Genomic DNA, 22,887 nt, shown 5'->3' with positions numbered 1-22,887 from the left:
CGAGTAGGAACCTTAATTGCCCAAGTTAGCCACGGGGTTTTTATATCTCGTTGCATTCGCTGGCGAGAATATTGAAACTGGCTGCCACTTGAGCCCATATCGCGATCGCAATACACATATGCGGACCTGCCTATGTAGTTTTGCCACTCTGACCGTACAGATATACAAGTGCGACTTGTGCCAACTTCTTGTTTTATGCAAAAATGGCCGTTTATAGAAGGGTGCGACTTACAAACCGAAAAATGCAGTGCTTAATTTTCTCAAGAAATTTTTTTCTCATGGGTTTTTCATATGATAAATTTGGAATATGGGCCGTATAGGTGCACATGTTAGTTATTTTTCAGCAGGGCGCTTTCTTTAAAAAAGGAGTTTGATATCAAATGACCTCAAAGGCATGGACGATTACGCCCCCTGGCAAGAGTACGTACTCTTCACGCCACCGATACACAGGCACTTGAGACGACAGTGTCAACCACGGATGATGCTTCATTTACCGCCGAGAATGATCTCGGTGGCTGGGACTCTATTCGATTCTCCGCAAAAGCAACACACGCATTGATTACATTTTCGTGAGACGCAAGACTCGCACAAATAGGTGTGAGATAATGCCGCTTTGATCATCTCATCGGTGTAGTTGCTCCATTAGCCATGTAATTTCGTCTTTCCAATCTTTTTCTTTCTATCTAAACCTCCTGTAGAGTAGCTTGCTAGATCCATGCTTTCAGGTTAACTCTTTGCCCTTCAATTATCCTCATTTTTTTTAGTAGGGGAACGAAATGGTATTTTACTTATGACGACTACGAGTGACGGCGAACTGATAGCGCTAAAAACGTGGCAAGTATTGGCTACAATTCAGGCATATATAAGCACTAATTTGTTTCTTCAAATTCGCGTTACTTCGTGGTTGTCTTTTTCCCATTCGGCGATGTTAAAAGTTACCCTTCCGTTACAAACACAGTCGAGCTAGAATCGAGTGAGGGAACGATAGCCATTCTCGCAAAAGAAAGAAAAACAAAATGCACCGTCTGCTACGAAGTCCGAATTAAACTTATGCTCGGGTACAACTTTCTGTGGCATCTTCGAGATGTGGAGAGAACGCGCGCAGCTACAATCAGCGTTCAGTTAGGAAGAGAACGCGCGTTTTCATAGGGAGAGGAATTGAAGGAGAGATGAATACGTGCAATTTCTGAGCTGTGAGCTCTTCTTTAGGGGTATTTGATCCATAAACGGGCCTCCTCTGGAAAAAAAGGAACTATCTTGTGAAGCAAATGTCATAAGCACAAACGACTCCATGTTTGGTCATGTAATTGTCAGCGAATACCTATAAAAAGCGGAGTCATGGAAATCCTTGGTACACAAAAGGATGCCAATGGACACCTTCAAGGGTGGGAGTTTTCTGAGTTTCATGGTGCCCCGCAGGGGGCTTAAGAGAACGTTAATACGAAGGTGTCCGCTGAGTCCCTAAGGGGTTAAAAACCGGCCTTCTATTAATACGGTATTAGTCCTGTGACTTTCGTGGTGTTAGAGAAAACCACAACATTTCGGAATCGTGTCCTGGAAGTCGTAGTGGGTGTTTTATATCACCCCTATTATCGGGAGTCACGTTAATGCCTTGGAGTCAGTGGAGCCCCGGGAGGACTTAAATGAAGTGCTAAATCAACGCCCATAAAGGGAGAGTATCATTATAACTTCATTTAGGAGAATCAGATGGCTCCCCCTAGAAGGTCACATGGTACATCGTTTGGCTCTTCTCAAAGGAGTACCCGTGAACACACCATTTCTAAAGTGTGGGGTCACGTGTCGTTTTTCCTCTGATTTCGGCAGATTTTGACCGGTGCACTAGTTTACTAACATGGACACAGCGAGCGCAAAATTAACCAGATCAGCAAGCTCTGCAGCAGCTTGTGCATCTGAAAACGCCGACTGCTAAAGAAACTTTTCCTCCAGTATAGTCAAGTGACATTCACGGTCGAAAGTCTGCAAGAAGCGAAAGTATGCATGCGAGCTGGTTAAAAGGATCATGATCTAAACCCTGAGACACGGAGAAAGAAAAGAGCTCACATGTCCGTCATTTTACTTCTTCCGGACTCAAGGTTTAGATCGTCTAAACCCACATTCTGAGAGGCTGAAACTGTGTGTCAGACATCTTCAGCCATCACTTGCCTTTTTTCCGAGTGCTCGAGTTTCACGTCATCCTTGAATGCGCCGATACTGGTCTGCGGCCTGGAGAAGTCGTTTTTGAGATCAGCAATGGACTGCTTGATCTCAGCACAAGACCTCCTCAAGTCTTCAAGTAATTGTCCTTCCCGATGGATGGCATCTGGCTGAATCTTCTGGAGCTGCGCGAGGAGGCTCGACATGGTTTCAACAATTTCTTGATCTTCTACTGAATGCCCAAGCTTATCCGCGACTGCGTTTACACTATCGTGCAGCCTACAGTAGCCATCTTTGAGTTCAGAGATGGACTGCTTGATATCGGCTGTGGTGTTCTCAAAAGTTCCACGTAACTCTCTTCCCAGTTTGGTCATATCTGGGTGCGTCTTCTGAAGCTGTTGCAGGAGGCCGGACGCGGATTCAGTAACTGCTCGACTTGCTACTGAATGTCCCAGATTGACTTTATTCGCGACGGTGTTGACACTGGCTTGCAGCACGTAGTAGCCGTCCTTAAGTTCAGCAATAGACTGCTTAATTTCCGCACTGGCCTTCTCCAAGTCTTCACGTAACTGTACTCCCTGCAGTGTCGGACTTTGCAACGGAGCTTCCGCGCCTTGTTTAGGGTCGTAGCATTGGACGCAGTGCTGCACAACGCCCAGCCGTGGCACGTCCTGATGACACCTAGGGCAAGAAGCCCTGTGGTAAAGGCATTCTTTATCGAAGTGATCCAAGAGTTCGGAGACGGGCCCGATGAAGTTGCAGCCGTGTGCAGAATTCCAGCAAGACACGCTCAGTTTCAGCAACTGTCCCGGTGGTAACTTCAGCTTGTCCACCGCATTTTTGTCGAAGTTCTCTCGGTCCAGTGGACATACGCAACCCAGGTCAAGGCTGCCCTCGAAGCAGACGTCGCAAGGGGTGTGGGAACAAGGCAGCACGACCGTTTCCTTGCACAGCACTCCACAAACATGGCACAGCCTGTCGAGGGGAAGGGGATGCTCGAAACATAACGGCCTCCAGTCCAGACCTGGTATCAATTCTGTGGACAGTGGTACAAACGTTGGCGGCATCCTGGGACTGCGGGCCTCTGATGCTATGTGTCTTGCTCGCATCTCGCAGAGACCCGGCTCACAATCAGCACGGAGACGATAAGGGGCACGTTACTAACCTCATTGGTACCCTCCCCCCGAACATTGACTTATCAGCTCTGTTACAACTCAGATTTTTTTAGAGCGCAGCTCTTAGGGGCCCGTTTCCGGCTTGAGCGGCGTCGCCGTCGCCGTCGCCGTCGCCGTCGGCGTAACCGCGCGGTGCATCATGGGAAATGTCCCATAATGCACCGCGCGAGCCCCCCACCGGGGTCACGTGATCTCGTGGGGGGGTCACGTGACCCCCCGAAGTCACGTGACTCCCCTGAGGTCACGTGACCCCCTCCTCGAGGTCACGTGACCCCCGCCGATGTCGCGTGACCCCCGATGACGTCACCGTCACTGATGGTCACCGGCATCCACATCGTCATCGTCATCATCACTGATGACGTCATCGGCATCCACATCGTCATCGTCATCATCACTGATGACGTCACCGGCATCCGCATCGTCATCGTCATCATCACTGATGACGTCACCGGCATCCACATCGTCATCGTCATCATCACTGATGACGTCACCGGCATCCACATCGTCATCGTCATCATCACTGATGTCATCGGCATCCACTCGTCATCGTCATCATCACTGATGACGTCACTGGCATCCACATCGTCATCGTCATCATCACTGATGACGTCACCGGCATCCATATCGTCATCGTCATCATCACTGATGACGTCACCGGCATCCACATCGTCATCGTCATCATCACTGATGACGTCACCGGCATCCACATCGTCATCGTCATCATCACTGATGACGTCGCCGGCATCCACATCGGCATCGTCATCATCACTGATGACGTCACCGGCATCCACATCGTCATCGTCATCATCACTGATGACGTCACCGGCATCCGCATCGTCATCGTCAACATCACTGATGACGTTACCGACATCCGCATCGTCATCGTCATCATCACTGATGACGTCATCAGCGACGTCACTGATGACGTCACCGACATTCGCATCGTCATCGTCATCATCACTGGTGAAGTCATCAGTGACGTCACTAATGACGTCATCGGTACCCGCATCGTCATCGTCACTGATGACGTCATCAGTGACGTCAGTGATGACGTCATCGGCATTGGGGCTCACGTGACCCCCAAGGTCACGTGACCCCCCCTGGTTAGTTTAACCCCCCCCCCCGCAGTGCCCTTCCCTCCTCCTCCTCAAGAGCTGCGCTCTAATTCGGCGTTACAGGGAGTTGTAAGCGGCTTTCATTTTTTTTTTTACCAAATGGCTTCAACGCCATCAGCCACATCCCCCACCAGATCAGGACCAAGCCGACGACGGCGACGACGACAGCCGGCGCCCAGCGGCCTTCCCGCTCCTACCGCCGCATCCTCCCGTCCGACCCAGTGAGCCCATTCCCAAGGTCAGATGGGACTTTGTCGCCGAAACCTTCGGGTTTAACCCCCCCTTTGACCCATCCCAACTGAACTTTTTTGCGCGAAAGAGTTCTGTGTTTAATGGTCGCCACCCCCACCCGGACCAACTTCCTGTGCTCCGGCTGGCGGTGGCCTCCATGCTTGCCTCCGGCATAATTGAGGAAACAAAACGCGGCCCTTTTTTGTCACCTATTCAGCTGGTACCGAAGACCCCCACAGCATCCCGTTTCGTGCTCGATTGTTCACATTTAACTTCATCCTTGCCCAGCCCCAAGTTTCGCTTGCCGCCACTTCCGCAGGCCCTTAAGGCCTGCCCTTTGCCGGCAGCCCCGTTTTTTGTGAAGTTCGACTTACGCGATGCATTTTATCACTTCGGGTTAGCCCCTGCCACTCGTGCTTTGACGGCGTTTCGGCTTGATGGACGTTATTACCGGTACACAGTTTTGCCTTTTGGCATTAGGCCAGCCCCCTTTTTTATGCAGGCCTTTGCAACTGCCCTCGCACGCGAGGCAAGAGCCCGTGGTTTATGGGCATGGTCACACCTTGACAATTTTTTGTTTGCCCACCCAGACCCAGTTTTCCTGAAAACACAGTTAGACATTTTTCTTGCGCAACTTTCAGAAGCAGGCGTTCGTTTGAACCCCAGTGACTCTATGTTTCGTCCTGCCAGACAGGTTAAGTTCCTAGGTTTTCTTCTTGATGGAACATCTGGCACTATTGGTCACACACCCTCCCGTCGACAGGACCTTCTCCTGGTTTTGCGTGCATTACATCAGCCCCAAACCCAGAAAGTATACCAGCGAGCAGCTGGTTTTTGGGGTTTTTACTTTTCTTTGTATGCATCCCATTTTCATGCCTTACGCCCTCTCCATGTGGCCGCTGCTACTGGCGCCCACCCCCCTCTTTCCTGGCTCCACCTCTTTGAAAGTGTTGTGCAGTCCCTGCCGGTAACTGTTCCTTTTGACACTGTGCCCATTGAGCGTGATGTATACGCGGACGCCAGCTCCACGGGCATTGGGATCTGCCTACCCCAAGGCAATGTCGCCGTCATCACCGGCCAGCCGACACCCATTTACCTCCGGGAACTCTGGGCTGTTTTGCTGGCCTTGCTGTTGGCGCCACCAAGAACCCGAGTCCTCACCGACAACCAGGCGGTCTACCAGGCTTTAACACGTGGTCATGGACATACCCTTTCGCCACAAGAAGCGCTTGCAGCGACTGTAATAATGCTGAATAAAAAGGGGTGGGTTGGGTGGGTCCCTACCGACCAGAACCCGGCCGACGGCCCCTCTCGCCTCCACCGCACATTAACCGTGGGGACGAGCGGGGTCGCCGCCAGGGGGCCGGAGCCTATATAAGGAGGCGCCGTGCTCCTGTCGGGTCAGTCGCTGGGTTCCCGCCTCACCAGGACCCAGCGAAGCAGGTTTCAAATTCTCCAATGGCTTCAACCCGCATCCTGGGACCCGCATTCCCAGCATTTCTGGGACCGCAACCCGCATTCGCATCCTGGGACTGCGGGCCTCTGATGCTATGTGTCTTGCTCGCATCTCGCAGAGACCCGGCTCACAATCAGCACGGAGACGATAAGGGGCACGTTACTAACCTCATTGGTACCCTCCCCCCGAACACTGACTTATCAGCTCTGTCACAACTCAGATTTTTTTTTTTTAGGAGTGCCAGTAAAGCGATGAGACTTCGACCTGCAACAACCGTGCAAGCGGCAACGATAAAAGTTTGCCGTATGCGGTGCTTCCTGCGTTCTCTCGCGCTGGGAAAGATTATGGATAAAGTCCACTTTCTTTCTCGAGGAGAGACTGGTTTCGAACACAGGTCACTGGTGCTGAACTGTCCGACTATTGTATTATATGTGGTCGTTTGCTGCGCCGTTTTAAAGGCGGCATCATTTCTTTAAAGGTGCCGTGCAACGCTATATTGGGTATAAATGTTTTTCGCTTTCAACAATACTGGCCTATGGAACCCAAGTATACTCGCACTGATCATGAAGCTTCTTTGCTGCGGTTTTATTTCAAGGATAAAAGGGACGTTTTCTTTTAGTCTCTTTTTCGTAAAGCTCGATTACAAAGTCACGGGTATTGTATCGTTGGCATTGTCAACAACGCGATCCTTGGGATTTTTCCATCAAGCTTTGCGATACCCATGGTGACGATAATTAAATGCGGCTCAAAATGTAGACACGAGCATTGCGTGAGCATTCGATTTGGTCTCGTGACAAGCAATATATGAAAGAGCGAGCAAAACTACGAAAACGGGAAAGACGTAAGCACGACGAGCTCTGGCTGACCACTAAATATTTATTGAGACACTCCCAACGAAGTAGGCCACCAAATCCCCATCATGTCAACACTTGTCAAGTAGACTATTTCCTCTTTGTGCTAGTGAACAGAAGTTTGCCTTACGCAGTTGTTTTCTTTCTAGTTATTTATTTCATATGACCCTAATAATTCTCCAATTGTATTACAAGCTCCTTTTCCAATGATAGTGATGTTGTCGAAAAGAGGGTGACATAAACAACTTGCGTTATCACTAATGCAGCGGCCCGTTTTTCCAATGTTGGACGTCCTACATTATAAAAACGGGACGGTGCATTAAGGATAGAGCACGGAAGCGTGATTGGTCGCTTCGATCAACTGCGGGGGGGAAGAAGGGGGGGGGGGGGGGGGGGGGAGGTCGGGGTGTCGTCGGCCCCTGCGCTACGGCACTTGTTTTTGTTGTCCTCTTTTCGGCAGCATCACAATCATTGGTAAAGGAACTGATGAGACAGCTAGGGAATTGTTGGAGGCATATGAAATAAATACACAGAAGGAAATTAACTCCGGAAGTCAAAGTTCTGTTCTTGCAGAAAAACGAGATAGCCTATTTGGACACGTGTTGACACGATGATGATTTGGTGGTTTACATTGTTGCAGTATCTTTTCTTTAAGTAACGCGTTACAGGTAACGGCGTTACTTGTAGCGCATTACTTTTCTAAGTAACGCACTGCTAAAGCGCTTCTTACTTGTTTCAATGACTATCGAGTAAAGCATTTGCGTTAGTATTTCAGCCTATCGTTTTTCAAATCACTTTACTCGTTACTTTATGTTTTTTTTAGCTTAAATACAAATGAAGTCGCTTTTTGCAAACTGCCTCAAAGAGGTGAAAAATCATTTCCTTTTCCATGACATCATTTCAAATCCTTCACTGAGAAAGTTACGGTTTCCGCACCGGTGGTCCAAAAAATAGCAAGGGTTATTCGTGGCAGTGAAGCAGCAACCGTCCTTGGTAGATGCTTTGGGAAACACTTCTAACATAAAAACCTCACCCTCCTCGCGTCTCGTGGTGAGGAAAACGCGTTTGGAACGTGTTTCTTAATTTCATGTATTTATTTATTTATTTTTGTACCCTAGAGGCTCCAAGGTATTACATATGAGAGGGGGACAAACAAAATATAGTACAATCAGGAATACACAGACAGTATAAGCAAGGCACTAAAACCATACAAAATGCTTAAAAATTGAAAATAAGTTATAAATTATGAAACAAAGCGAATACGGAGCTTATAACATTTACATAAGTAGGCAGTCACCTCATTATTAACTAAAAGTATGGTATGTTTACTGCATGTACCGGAAGGTGGTTCCGCTGGGAGGATGTTCAGGAAATGAATTAGTTTTAATATGGTGCCTGGAGCGCGTCTTCGACTGGTGTGTTTAGCGTCCTATCCCGCCCATACATCAAAAGTGGTCCCAAAGTGGCAACAAATGACGTCACAAAAGCCGAAGTGTCATGCTGTTGCATGTCGCGATCCTGGCGGCTGGTCGTAGAAATTCTAATGAGAAGGCTGCGAGGAGCACAACCGAACACGAGTTTCTCTGTCGTCATGGCGTCGCAACCTCCAGCTGCCGAAACTTCCGTGGACCTCCACACTTGAGAGCGACTTGGAGAAGATCAGGCATCTGCTACAAACACCACTGCTGTTGGGACGCCGCCAGGATCGCGACCGGCGACAGCATGACACTTGTATGACGTCATCAGGGGGAAATCGGGGGCCTACTTTTTTGGGCGCGCTAAACACACCAGTCGGAGACGCGTTCCAGGCACCATAGTTTTAATAAACTGAAGTAACGCAACGAGGAATTTTAACTTTAAACTGATGATCTACGCGCGGTGATTAAAGACTGTATTTAAAGTGAGTTTGTCTTTTAATTTAGTATGGGAATGAGAAATTGTATAAAAAAGACACAGGCGATTTATTTTTTGGCCTAAGGAAAGAGGAGGAAGTGATAAATTAGTTTGCATGATTGAGACAGTAGCTGTGTGGTGGTAGTAAACATAGAACGGGTGCCGGGATTCTGTAAGGCCTTAAGGGGTCCCTGCAATCGTATTTAAGCGTCTACCTTTTTTGCCGTTTCCACGTCTCTTGGGGTTCGGGCAAGCCAGCGTGCACGGAGAGAGAGTAATTAAGTATCAGTGCATCATATTTTAACCGGACGACGCCGAAACCTCCTCCACCGCCGGGGGCGACCCACGGTACCGAAAGCGCGCGAAATGTGACGTCTTTGGTCCTGGGCTTACTACTGGTCAGAGCCGCTAAAAGCTCCTTTTGAGTCGAAATACAAATTATAAGTGGCGCGAACCGCTTCAATTATTTATAAAAGTAGTTTTTGTTCAGTATTTTTAGATAAGAAAAGAAACAAATGCAGTTTATAACGTACGGAAACAGGAAATGACTCGTCGACATACCCGCCACCAAGCGGTGGAAAAGGCTGCGCATACTAGAAAGGAGTAGTGGGATCAGGCGCCGACACGGATAGGTCGCGGATGTACGCGGCGGCGCTGCGGTCGTTTACGGATTAGAGGATCCGACCGGCTCCGAGCGTTCCGAAGGCCTTCGGCGAGCAGCTTTGCCTTGCGGTTTGGCCGTTTCGCGGTACGGCACCGCGAAGTGGCTCCCATTCTGAACTGGTCTTTACCCCGTGTTTGCTTTCGTTTGTGGCCAATAAAGTATCATGCCGAATTAGTGTTTTATCGCGCAGCAAATGGCATGACAGCCGCTCTGGCTGCCTGCTGTATACAGCCTATCCAGAACATGGTTTAGTGGCGTTCTCTCGCGCCGTCGGCACGGGGTGCGGCAGCCGTGAGTGCTCGTTGAGCTCACTACCCCCTCTACTAGTTCCCGGTCTCTCAACCAACCAAGGACGTCATGAGGAGGTTATTTTTCGCTTGTTTTTGTAATCTTAATTTGCCTATAACTTTTAAAATAAAGTGAAATTCGAGAAAGAAAAAGTTTCATTCGGTTACTACGCTCAGGGCGCTCAAGTTCGGTGCAAATTAAAAACCAGTAAAAAAGTGCTTGCAGGGCCCCTCCCTGCAAGCACTTTGGCGTCATGGTCCCCCTTCCACGCGTAAGATGACAGTGAAATATGTAGGCTCCGCGGAAAAGGAGCATAAAGACAGGCTTTTTCATCTCCACAGTGGGGTCTGGCGTAAAAGGTGGGCGATTAATTGATCTAACCAGCACGTAGCTTTCACTTGTTCGGTTGAAAAGCCTGTCTTTATTCTCCTTTTTCCCGGATACCATACGTTTTGCTGTCATCTTAAGGGTGAATGGAGGACTATGATGTCAATTTCGTTGTGTGTGCTCCCGGACACCGGCGGCTGCTGGCTCGTGGAAAGATCGTGTGCCCCTTAATATGAACACTGCAATGTTTGGTTCGGTATTCCTCTAAGGATTGGCACAGGTGAATGAGTATTTAGGTCCGCAAGGAAAAATACATTCTGCTTTGTATATCTAGTCCCCTTCTTTCCCCTTTCATTGATCATGAAATAAGAAAAAGTGAATATAAGCCAAATTTTGAATTTGTAGAAAAAAGAAACAATCATTTCTACCTTTTTTAAGAGTTCTGTGATACTTTTTTATTGCGAGATGAGGTTTGCTATCCCCGGTCCCGATTACCTCACACATTCAATAATTGTACTTTAATAATAAAACAAAATACCAAAAACGGTCTTGTGTCTATAGTTGTGCCATCTGTTATCTGTGGTTCAAACGTGTGCGCCACAATTATGTTCAGGAAACTACCAAGGGGGTCTCTGATGAGTGCAGTCGTGGTCGTCGTGGATAGCTTCGGGAACAGGTGTAATATTTTGTGAGCAGCTGAGAAACTTCCGTCGAAACTCTATGGGCTTTATATAATTTCCGTATTATCGCACAGAATACTTTTGTCCCTCTTGTTCCCCTTCTCCAGGGATTATTTTCGTCATTCTTGTCCAGCCCGCTTGCACCGTTGCAATTAATTGCATTATAATCATATGGTTTGCATGGTTAATATAGTTTTGTACAATATTTTTTATGCAGTTTATAAGGTTGATATGATCTGTAGGCCAGCGCGCTGTTTACAAACAAGCCCTCACGAGGTGTGGGCAAATGATTCGTGTGACATGAAGCGTCTTCACATGCGCCCTAACATAGCAGCGCCACCGTAGCGACGTGACGTCAGGGCCGCGTGTTGATGTATATTGGTTCTATTAACCACATGGTTCACATGAATCACCTATCACTGCATATGGTTTAAAACTGTTTTGTGTCAAACTTGTATACGAGAGTTTTGCATAGAATTTCCAGGAGCCCTTTCAGATAACCATTCGATAGTGAGTTCTTTTTATGCAGCTGACAAAAGTTTAGATATCATGGTGCATCAGTATAAGTTTCACAGGCTTTAGAAACAAGAAAAGGAAAAAGTGAAGTTCAGCAGGAAAATGCTCTTCCTCCTAAAGCCTATGCAGCTTAAGAGAAAGTGCATGCACAGAGAAATATGCTTCAACTTCGAGAAATTGTGAACATGCATTCCTCCCGCAGGCTTGTTTATTTGACCTTCGGCTTCAGGGTTGAAGGAGCTCGCGCATGTAGTGGCGCATATCCTTGAGCCGAGCTTCCACTGCTGTGCCAGTAGGTCGAACCCTGATGAACCTCCGACAGGCGTCTGAAAGTAATCTAAACAAAACAGACAGTCACATCGATGTCCTTATAAAATAGTTGGTACAGTATTTATTTAGTCAATAGTCCCTTTTCAAAAGTCCATCAAGCAACATTGGCGATCACCATTGCTTGCTCATGAAGTGCGTGACTGGACACTAGTCCTCGCAAAATGCTGACATGGCGCTCATTTTTAATATATGCTCACAGTATGCGAGCAAGCAATGGCAGACAGGCGTTGGTGCAGACGTTGGAAAAGGGTCTATCTACTTAAATGTGACTTACGTTTTATGCGTATCTTAAAGGGACCATGAAATGACTTTTTTACTTTTTCCAGATAACTTTTACATTAAACCGTCAATGTTCACTGAATGCCGAACAGGCATCCGTTTTCGTCTCGGTTTATTAACTTCTACACAAAAAATTAATGAAATATCGACTTTTTCTTGACCGCAAAGCAAGCCGTGACGTACGCTATTTCCGGAACCGGAACTTCTCTCGGCAGTAGGAGATGGGAGCATTAGCGGCGACGAGTTTGGGTGCGCCGGTAGGTTTTACTGCGCCGATGTCACCGATGTATTTTCTGAATCGGCGCCTCTCATCGCCGCATCGCAGCTGAGCGAAATTCAACGAGATATGTTGCGCTACAGCGACAGCATGGGACTAGTCCCATACACCGGTATGCCTGTTGGGAAGTGCAGCGAGTCTTCCGGTGAAGACTCCAGAAGTCAACCCAACTGTCATTGTTGGCAAAAGGCGGCCAGTGTCAGTCGTTTGCAAAGCGACGTAGATGGAAAAAAATTGCCGCGGCGTTTTTCGCGGTCTCGGAGATGCAGGAGCGAGCCGACGTTAAAAAAGATACGTTTGAACTACGAGTGTCAGCAAGAGCCACGTAAATACCTGTTAACACTCGGAGCGGACGCGCGCGTTTGATGGAAGTGCTGTATTCGCGCTGTTGGTAAGCGCTTCGGGACCGATCTTTTACGATTGCAACTCGATACTGACGCGACACTCGGCAAAGAAAGGTTGGACCGGTATTGCACGTATACCTCTCACGAACTGTTACATCTCGACAGTGACGTGCAGTCTGTCAGGATAAAAATGGCATACCAATAACAAAGTGTACATACCGTGTTACGAAGGTAATCCATACAGCGTTTATTTCAGCTCTATATCACACAAAACAAGAAGAGAGAATCGACGAGGGTCCCTTTTCGACGAGTGTTCGTCAACACTGCCTCGGAAAACAAGGGGAAGAGATTGACCTCACCTCTTAACGTAAAATTGAGGTCAGCGATCAAACTATTATACGGGAAGGGTCCACAAGGGTACCCCAGAAGGGTAGCGCGGGCATATTCCATTCAGCACGCCAGCCGGTCGCAGGCAGACAGACGGTCTTGCGACGAAGCAACGCTGCGCCGAGTCGGAGTGCCTGCTAGGCCTATATTCCGACAGCTTCGTCGGAGCGCGATTCGCGGCTGTTGTCGCTCTTCTCGGGTGTTTGTGGATCCAGCGTTCTTGTTCGTCGTGGTCTGTTTTAAGTACATTTTTTTCTTGCTGCTTGAAGTCGGCACGCGCGAGATGAACACGTAGAAAAATAAACGTTCAGTCAGTCAGAGTTTTGAGAGGAAGGAAACCAAAGGAAATAACCGTTCTCAAGTCGGCCCTGCCAGCCCTGCCCTACTGCGCACGCGCAGTAGTTGCTTCGTTTACCACACGATAGATGGCGCTTGGCTCTCAGCATTATCAAATTTGGCAATTTTCGCCACACATCTCTAATTATGCTACAAAATGTGGGTCTGAATATTATTTAACAAAACTTTTAGGAAACATTCGCCGGCTATTTATTGTTTACGACCGCGGTGCTGGTGAGGTAGGCTCTTACCCAATAGGCGACGTGGATTCGGCTGACGTGCTCCATTTCTGCGGATGCATCGTAGTGAAAAGGCAGAGCTTTCGAAGGAAAGAAGTCGCAAAAGAGTCCAGTTTTCTTTTAAAAGTTCTATAGCAAATAATTTTTTTTGGCTCCCTAGTTTTGTGTTTTTGTGTTTCTTTTCACACCTTTTACGACGTGCGGTGGATGAAATTAGATTTTAAAATCATTTCATGGTCCCTTTAATATGGGGGGACCTAATGTTTAAAATAATGTAACTAATGCAACTTTCACATTTAAAAAACAATCACAAACAAAGATAATGCCAATACATCACCGCATAATTGAAGACCATAATATTGGACGCCCAATTGCAAAATATTTTGCCTGTAAAATAATCTCCATACTCAAATTGTTTCAGTCTCAAAAAATAATGAGACCATAAAAATAAACTCATTTGCCGTATTTGCATACATCTAGCATTCATAAGAGTAAGAATAGTTATTTCTAGCGCTCTGAAGATTGAGGCATCAAAGTATGCACCGGAAAACTGGGGGAGAGGAGGATACGAGAGCGCGTGGGGATGTCAGAACGCCCTTCTCTGATTGAAAGGATTAGTGGGTAGACGCAAAGCTAGCTGCCTCCACTGTACTCGTCCAACGCGTTCGAATGAGAAGGACAAAGGTCGGATGCCAGGCGTTTAACATTTGAACGCGTTCAATGAGTGCAGTGGAGACAACGGCTGCTAGCTTTAGGTCTACCCACTAATCATTCGAATCAAAGCTCGGCGTTCTGACGTCCCCCGTGTGCCCTCGTATCATCCTCTCCATCACTTTCTTGGCCCATAGTCTTCTTTCGCTTTGTGTCCAATGTTTCCCATGCAGAGGGTTTTTGGTTTTTAAATACGCACTATGCCAACTCAGAAAACCTGCACCCTGAACAAGTTCTGTAAAAACTGTGTTACACCCACCTTCTAATGTCAGAAACCTTGTGTTTAAAAATGTTTTGAAGTATCAAGAACACGCTGCACTATTCTTTTACTTCATGGAAGTGAAGCCACATAACCTTAGTATTCATATATAATTTAAAAATTATTTCATTCATGAACAGCAACTTTTAGTTTGGTAATCATCCCTGCAGTCCATTAAGCACATATTTTTGTTTATACTAGACAAATGTAGGCCAGAAACTCTCAAATCCTGGCATTAATGAGGAAATAACCTGATTTGTGCTTATTTGTTTCAAGCACAGCAACTTGAATTACATTGCTCCCAGTAATGTGGACACTGCTGAATGCTTCATTTTAATTGAAGGAGAGTGTCATAACTGGTAATCTAGTTTGTGAATTTCATGATTCTTCTACACATGTAACTTTTGAGACAGATGCTGAGAAACCAATTAGCATGCTGTTTACACATGAAGATCAGCCATAGCATGCTGTTCAAACCACTACACTGTCAGAAGGAACAAAGGCAAAACTATAAGCATAACGCCGAAACACAGCAGGAACCAAACCTCAGTGTGGTGGAGATCACCACACTATTTCATCTCACAGGTTGTGAGTACCGGGCACCTGTCCGTCTATAATATTTCTGGCTAGAGTACTCCAGCAGTTCCTCAACATTGGCTTTAAACAAAAAATCTGTTCCTTTTAGCAGCTAACTGTCAAGGTTCACAAATGCCAATGCTTTACGTTAAGCAACTCGTCCCTTTACTTCTCTCCTCATAAAGTCAACAGGAAGCACAAGATTCTGGCACTAAATGCTTGCGTTCCTAAAGCCATAAGCTCATGCTCGTACAGTTCACTTTAGTGCTCAATTCGCCATACTGCTAGTACAGTATGGCAGGGTGGGAGCATGTGCATCCTTCATGTATCCTAAGAATGTTAATCAACATATATCTATGGAAAACCAAAACTCACTTTCGACAGCCCTGACCTTTACGGGCGTGAGTGCCTGGCGTTCGACTGCACTCTGCTTCACATATCCCATGCAGGGTTCCCCGGTGAGGCTACTATCTCGAAGGTTGGGGGTGCCAAACAACCCCGTCGTCACTTCCATCACGAACAAGGAGTCGCTCTTGCAGTCCCTCTCTGTCTGCCAGCATTTGAGTTGAGGCAAACACGCCCTCACCAAGGTAAACCTGCAGAAGTAACAACATTTACAGATTACTTTTAATATCCCCCAGAAAAAAAGTCCGAATGAAGCATGCCACATATCATTAGTCAATATGTTGGCTTTCTCTCGCAGCTGCTTGCCTCGGAGAACGGCACACTGTGCTGGTTCAATGGGAAGCAGTCATATATTGACACTTACTGTTGAGTGCTGGAACCTTTTGCTCCTTTGCGTATGCTTTGTACCAGCTTTAGATACACGACAAAGCACCTCTGGAATGGCAGATTGCACTTGGCCACATCACGGGGGAGGTAACCAAGGATGATTGACGTATGGTCAACCTGGTCGGTTTTTCTGTGCTACGAGGTTGCCCACAAGTTGTGGCCCTATTGGCTCAAACTGATTAATCATGGTAAAGCCAATAGGGACTTCTTGTGATTTGTGGTACACAATGAATAATGACAGGCCAGATGACGTCTTCTTGAGAGCTTATAAATTGCAGGGGTAATCAGTTCTTGTTGCAACCTCATTGGCTGCAGAGCGATATTGGAGTACTCAAGCCACACCCTGAGTTTCTTAAGCTGCAAGTAATGTCTTCTTTTTATCCCTCGTTACTAGCTCTCATAGTACCAAAATGTATGTATGCGTCTCAACAAAAAATTTACATAAAAACAAATGTGAATAAAAAACAGCCATACCTCGTCACCACCTTGCTCGAAAAGTGCCGGATACGGCTGCACCACAGCCAGGTCCTTTAGTGCAGGTAGGCCATCATCATAAAGGGGCGAATCCTTTGGATCTGCAGCCTGCTCCATGTTCTCCACTGAAGGCTCGTCCACAGCTTCCGAGAAGTGTTCCATGTGCTAGCCTTCACTGGGGCTAGGAGTCTGGCTAACAGATCGGAGCGCAGCAGAGGGGGCACTTTGTGGAGCTGACAAAGGATCCTCCTGGAAGCAGTCCAAACTTTACAAACAGCAAATTTCTAATGTTAGATGTAGGGGTTCACTTCAATAAACCTGCGAGCCCCATTTTTCGACACCTCTACAACAGTGGAAATCAAAAATTTTATGCTTTGGATTGTTACATTGGAAGCTAAACACCTTGGCGTACATATAACTAAGACCCTAACGTGGAACACTCATACTGAATATGTAATTAATGCTGTAACCACATGTTCGGCTTCGTCAAAAGAAACTTCTCTGTTGCACTGCTGTCCTTAAAACTGCTCTTTTATAAATACGTACGTTCACAGTAAGCTGGAATACGAAGCCTCTATCTGGAATCCTGCTAAAACTCTTGCATTATCTCTAGAAGCCGTACAGCACCGTTCCTTTCGCTTTATACTACATAACTATCATCGCACATAGATCGTGACAGCTATAAAAATAACTTTAGGCCTGTCTGACCTCTCCTTTTTCAGAAAGGTATCAAGGCTTTGCTTATTTCATAACGTCTACCACCATAACCCTATATTATGTCAGCATATCTTAACTCAACCACTTTATCTCTCATCACGTGTCGATCACCGAAATAAAGTAGGCATCCCCCGCTGTCACTGATTAAGTTTTAATCAGTCTTTTATACCCACGACATCTCTAGATTGGAATGGCCTTCCCTCATGTATTGCCGACATAATCGAAAGCGCCAAATTTAATAATGCCATTTATGAGTGTGTTTTGTAATCGGATTAACAGTTTTTTCGTTAAGTTTACCTGCCTCTAAATAGCTTTGTGTATGTATTTAGGTTCTTTGTTTGTTTTACATTCACCTGCCTATTATCTCTGTGTATGTGATTTGGGTGCGTTTTGTCAATTCCCCTCTGTAAGGACTTCGGGCGCCGAGGGAGGAAATAAATACTTATATAGATAAATACCATCCCTACTAGAGGCAGGAAATACAACTTCAGTTGTAAAGTGGCGGAGGCATGCGCTTTAGAGAAGCTCGTTTTAGCGAACGCCGCTTTACTAATCCTTTTATAGAGAACCCAGTTTTTGAGAAAATGGCGATGAACATCCTTTTAACGAATTCGGCCGCCGCGCAGCGGCGTGTACGGGTAAATCTGGTGAGTTAACATCTTTGTAATGAGCCGCCGTAGACTGCCGCCGCGAACCGGCGGGAGGGCAGCAAGGGGCTTGGGTTAACACGCGCACCAGTGATACACGCCCGAAGTAGGAAAGCCTTTTTTTAAAGGGCAACTCCACTGAAAAAGTAGACCCTTTCGAAATTACTGATATCGCTTTAGGAGGTCAAAATACGGTCATACTCAAAATATCACGTCAAACCGACGCCGCGTTATCGATTAAAACCAATATTAAAAATGTTCTCCCGGCTCGGTTAGCGGCGCGAAAGCGGGTGAGCAACGCTGGCACCGGGTGAGCTAGTGAAGCAACACTGGGCAATGACGTAGGTCTAGTCCTACGCTCTTGTACGGACGCCGCGAACGCTTCGTTTCCCGTGGCATTCTGCGATTCTGCTGACGGCACGAGGTGTTTACCACATTATCCTGTGTTCTCCTATTTTTATTAGCGTCCAGGCAGTTAATTTAACTCCAGCATTGCTTTCGCAACAGCGCGGAAGAGACCGAAGCGGTGCTGCTCGCTCACGCGCGTGTCGTGCAGCCGGACAGACTCGCCGGACTCGCGTTGGGCAATGTCGAGCACGACTTGTAGTGCTGTGCGTTGCACCAACAATCCGGTGCGCAACCCGGAGCTGCGGTTCCACAACTTCCCAAGAGACCGGAAGAGGCACAAGGTGTGGGTCGGTGCCGCTCGCCGGATAGACTTCGGAAGACCGTCGACTCCGAGCTCCAACGCGAAGCTCTGCTCTCAGCACTTTACGTCAGACACCTACATACGGGATCTGCGGCTGCTGACCGTTGCGGGTTTTTCCATGAAACACGCGTCTTTGAAGAACGATGCGGTGCCGTCGCTGTTCGCGTACTTTCCGCCGGCTGCTCCAGCACGATTGGCCGGACGCAGAAGGTCGCGGCTGTTCTAACTAGCGTGCATATAAAGGCACCTTAGCTTAGCAACTTAGACCGCTTGTGGACACACATTTCCCAATATCTCCCATTATCCCTTTTTCTCTCGGTCAGCGAGCAAGAAACATATACAGTCACGCTGCGCCGGCACTGACCGCGTCATATTTATAGCAGTCGGATTCGCTTTTTGGCCGGCAAATTTATAAATGCACATTAAAACTTACTACATTTGGTGCATATTAACAATGTGAAGCGGTAAAAAAGAAAATGTACAACTGGCCTTCTGTTTCGAAACTCCACGTGCGACTGAGCCGACATTGTCGGTGCGTCGGCTCGGGAGCGCGGGACCAAACCTAGGTCATGCCGACGACACGCCACTAGTATCAAGCTGCTTCAGCCGGTAGTTTCGATTTCGCCGTGCCGCCGTAACTATACTTGGATTCGCGATATCTACAAAACTATACACACTACCGAAGAACAAATTATATCTCGAGATTCAGGGTCGCTGACTGCGACTAAATAGATCATAACTCAAAAATTGTAAAAATGCAGTGGAATTGCCCTTTAACGCTCACGAGTTGCCGAAGTGTTACCGGAGCTTCTTTTTACGAAAGTCCCGATCGACGCTGGGCTCTGAGCTCGTACTTTTTTACAGTCACGCTGCGCCGGCACCGGCCGCGTCATATTTATAGCAGCCGGATTCGCTTTTCGGCCGGCAAATTTATAAATACACACTAAAAATTACTACATTTGGTACATATTAACAAAGTGAAGCGGTAAAAAAAGAAAATGTGCATCTAACCTTCTGTTTTGAAACTCCACGTGGGACTGAGATGACCTTGTCGGCGCGTCGGCTCAAAAGCGCGGGACTAGAACTAGGTCATACCGACGACGTGCCACTAGTATCAGTGTTGCCAAGCTGCTTCAACCGGTAGTTTCGGTTTCGCCGTGCCGCCGGACCGATTCTTGCATTCGCGATATCTACAAGACTATACACACTACCGAAAAACAAATTATATCTCGTGATTCAGGGTCGCCGGCTTCGACTAAACAGATCATAACCCAAAAATTGTAAAAATGGAGTGGAGTTGCCCTTTAAATATTGTTCCCTTTTCGATAAACGGCGTTTCATTAAACTGAGTCTCTTCTTTCTCTAAACCGTGCTTCGATAAAACGAGCCCGTTCTCTAAGCCGTGCTTCGATGAAATGGGATTTGATCAACTGTTGTAAGCCCGTAAAGCGGAACCCAAAAGGTACATTTCCAGTTTTTACATTCTCAGCTTTTACGTTCAGAAACGTTGGTCCCGCCGAACAACCAAAGAAACAGATGTAATAATTTCTTGCTATGAGGGTTTGCATTGCCGGTTCTTATGTTCAAGAAGCCGCCGACATAGTGCCAACGGCACTGTGACATGGCACCATCGGTGGCTTGTCAATGGTGGGTTAGGGTGCACATTAAAAGTGTGTCAGTGGCATGGAGCACTGATTGTACCTATACACAAAGTTTATCTCAAATTACACCAAAAAATGTATACAATTTTTTTTGTGTGCATAGTATGAATGCGTGTATAACATTCCAGGTGCTCCAAACGCGTCAGGGGTGTAGCGCATGCTCTGCTCGGCGTCTTTATGCAACTCTGGCATGCTTGCACCTCTACTCTTGCTTTTCACCATATTTTGAAGCACAAATCGGAAAGATTACGGGAGTAAAGGTTCAGAAAGCAGTCCTCATGGTTTTTAAATCATCCCTGGTCACGTTCCATTCATGTGATGATAGCCGTTGCGAAATTGCATTCGGGTTTCTAAATGCATTGGGCTTCGTGAACGTTCCGTTCTGCTAAGTTAGTTTGTGCGAGCTCCACACCCGAAAAGCAATGGGTAAATACTTTCCTACTGTCACTTATGCCCTAGGGTGTGGCAGACATACATAGGGTTGAGAATATGGTGTTGACAAGATCTGCATAGGATGCTGGGCAAAGCGTGCGGCTCGGGGCGGGATCAAGGGTATGCTGCGGTCGCTCAAGATCAGTGTCAGAACGGGCCTCAAGGTGAAATTCCAGAAAATAAATGGTTAGCGCGGACCCCAAAAAGGCAGTCATTGGAAGGCTGAAAAGAGTAGCCATGGCTATTGTTGATGCCCCTTAGACCCACTCGAGCACCAAGAATACTGCAGGTTACAATGATTGCGACCAAAGTAAAGGGGTTCAAGCCCACTATGTGCAATTGCAAGTACATTCATTTATTTTTATGCGCATACAAGACTATTTTGTCTTTCATGTCAACAACTATATGACACAATATGTGATCTTTGAAAAATTTAGTAAACTGGAGGCAATCATTTATAAAGATAGATATTTTTTGTGACATGACAACTTTTTGATGAGTAATCGAACCACTATACTCTTTTCAGGCTTACGCTGAGACTGCAGTTGAAGCTGTCCTCAATGAACCAGTCATACGCCTTTCTTTTGCCATGTCATCATGCTCCCGCCCATACCCAGGCGTAAAAAGCCGGGTCAGGTTAAAAGAGGGAGGCAGCTGATTGATCCGGCGGGCACGTAACTCATACCGCAGTCTTTTGCTTAGGGGTGAACGAAGTATATTGTGTGCATGATTGTGAATTTGCTTGTCTTTTCTCCTGCTTTGTAAGTGTTTTTTTTCTCTTTCCATGGCAGTCCTTAGGCTTCATGCTGTTTGCAGACACATCAAAATAAAGATTATTAAAACGTAAACTCCAAAAAGGCATCTTCGAGCGCCAGCCATCAATGTTACCGCTGAACATTCCATTTGGACAGCCTGCATAAAAAAGGAATGCAAGTGCATAACATAAGCACATAATAAACATAAAACTAATATCTGAAAGAATTAAAGTACAAAAAAAAACAAAAAAAAAACAATGGACGTGTCGGAGAGAGATGTTCACATTGGGCATACTTCTAATTGGAAGTTTAATAGAAACAATGTGGAATGCTCGAGAGTCTAGAAAGACTGTTCCTCCCAGCACAGTAGGCGTATATACAGTCATGGCAGTCTATGGGGAAGCACACTGAATCGCGAGACAGAGACAATGTTAATCAGACACAAAGACAGTTATTCCGCTAGAAGACTGGTAAAGTTCCTTTCCCGCCTACCAGCACTAGTGGATGGCAGGGGCCACTCCATTGCGGGAAACGCGGCCTGCAAGCACGGAATGTCATTGCGTTCAAAACGGGGTCAAAAGGAGTCTTTCAAGAAGTGACGGTATTGATTGCCTCCTGAGCCAAGAAACAGTCTGTTTGTCCCAGCAGAGCCAGCATATATAGAGTCATGAAAGTCTGCGGGGCAGCACATTGAACTGTGAGACAGAGAGAATCTTTGGACATAAAGACAGTTGTTCCGCTAGAAGACTGGGAAGGTTCCTCACCCGGCTGCCAGCATTCAAGGATGGCAGCGGCCCCTCCACTGCGGGAAGCGCGGCCTGCAAGCACGGAACGTCACTGCGTTCAAAACAGGGTCAAAAGGAGTCTTTCAAGAAGTGACGGTAATGATTGCCCCCGCGAGCCCAGAAACAGTCTGTTTGTCCCAGCAGAGCCAGCATATATACAATCATGAAAGTCTGTGGGGCAGCACATTGAATCGTGGGACAGAGAGAATGTTCGGACATAAAGACAGTTGTTCCGCTAGAAGACTAGGAAGGTTCCTCACCCGGCTGCCAGCATTCAAGGATGGCTGCGGCCCCTCCACTGCGGGAAGCGCGGCCTGCAAGCACGGAACGTCATTGCGTTCAAAACAGGGTCAAAAGGAGTCTTTCAAGAAGTGACGCTAATGATTGCCCCAGAGCCCAGAAACACTCTGTTTGTCCCAGCAGAGCCAGCATATATACAGTCATGAACGTCTGCGGGGCAGCACATTGAATCGTGAGACAGAGACAATATTCGTACACAGACAGCTATTCCGCTAGAAGACTGGTAAAGTTCCTTACCCGGCAACCAGCACTTGTGGCTGGCGGCAGCCCCTGCACTGCAGGAAGCGCAGCCTGCAAGTACGGAACATTGGTGTGTTAAAACAAGGTAACACTTCATAAGCATAACAGTACTTACATCCCTGCACCTCCTTTTTGTTATATCAGTCTCATCACTGGCATCTTATAGTGATGCCTCTGAAGAATATAGAGATATTAATTAGGAACATAAAGAATGAGAGTAGTACATAGGAATGTGTGTTTGTTACTTAAATAACCAAGTTGGTGAGAAGCTGAGGAAGAGGAGGAGG

General features: G+C 46.9%; 1 protein-coding gene and 1 long non-coding RNA gene across 2 annotated transcripts in view; both read right to left on the bottom strand.

The window, feature by feature from the left end:
• LOC8030235 overlaps nt 1-3,221 on the bottom strand; it is a 40,538-nt gene extending 37,317 nt beyond the window's left edge. Inside the window, exon 1 of the mRNA XM_029977755.2 lies at nt 2,164-3,221. Coding sequence (XP_029833615.2) covers nt 2,164-3,221 — 1,058 coding nt within the window. The remainder of the gene's footprint in view (nt 1-2,163) is intronic.
• Nucleotides 3,222-16,402: 13,181 nt separating this feature from the next.
• On the bottom strand, nt 16,403-22,625 carry LOC121833039. The gene is made up of 4 exons (XR_006076523.1): nt 22,557-22,625; nt 22,321-22,374; nt 22,040-22,093; nt 16,403-16,603 (listed from the first exon to the last, which is right to left on the bottom strand). It is a non-coding gene; the product is annotated as an uncharacterized LOC121833039 (long non-coding RNA).
• Between the last annotated feature and the right edge of the window lie 262 nt (nt 22,626-22,887).

The sequence above is a fragment of the Ixodes scapularis genome, unplaced genomic scaffold (genome assembly GCF_016920785.2).
Source record: "Ixodes scapularis isolate PalLabHiFi unplaced genomic scaffold, ASM1692078v2 PGA_scaffold6__148_contigs__length_123643588, whole genome shotgun sequence".
NCBI lineage: Eukaryota > Metazoa > Arthropoda > Arachnida > Ixodida > Ixodidae > Ixodes > Ixodes scapularis.
The sequence above is the reverse complement of the archived record's forward strand: the minus strand, read 5'-3'. Positions and strand labels throughout refer to the sequence as shown.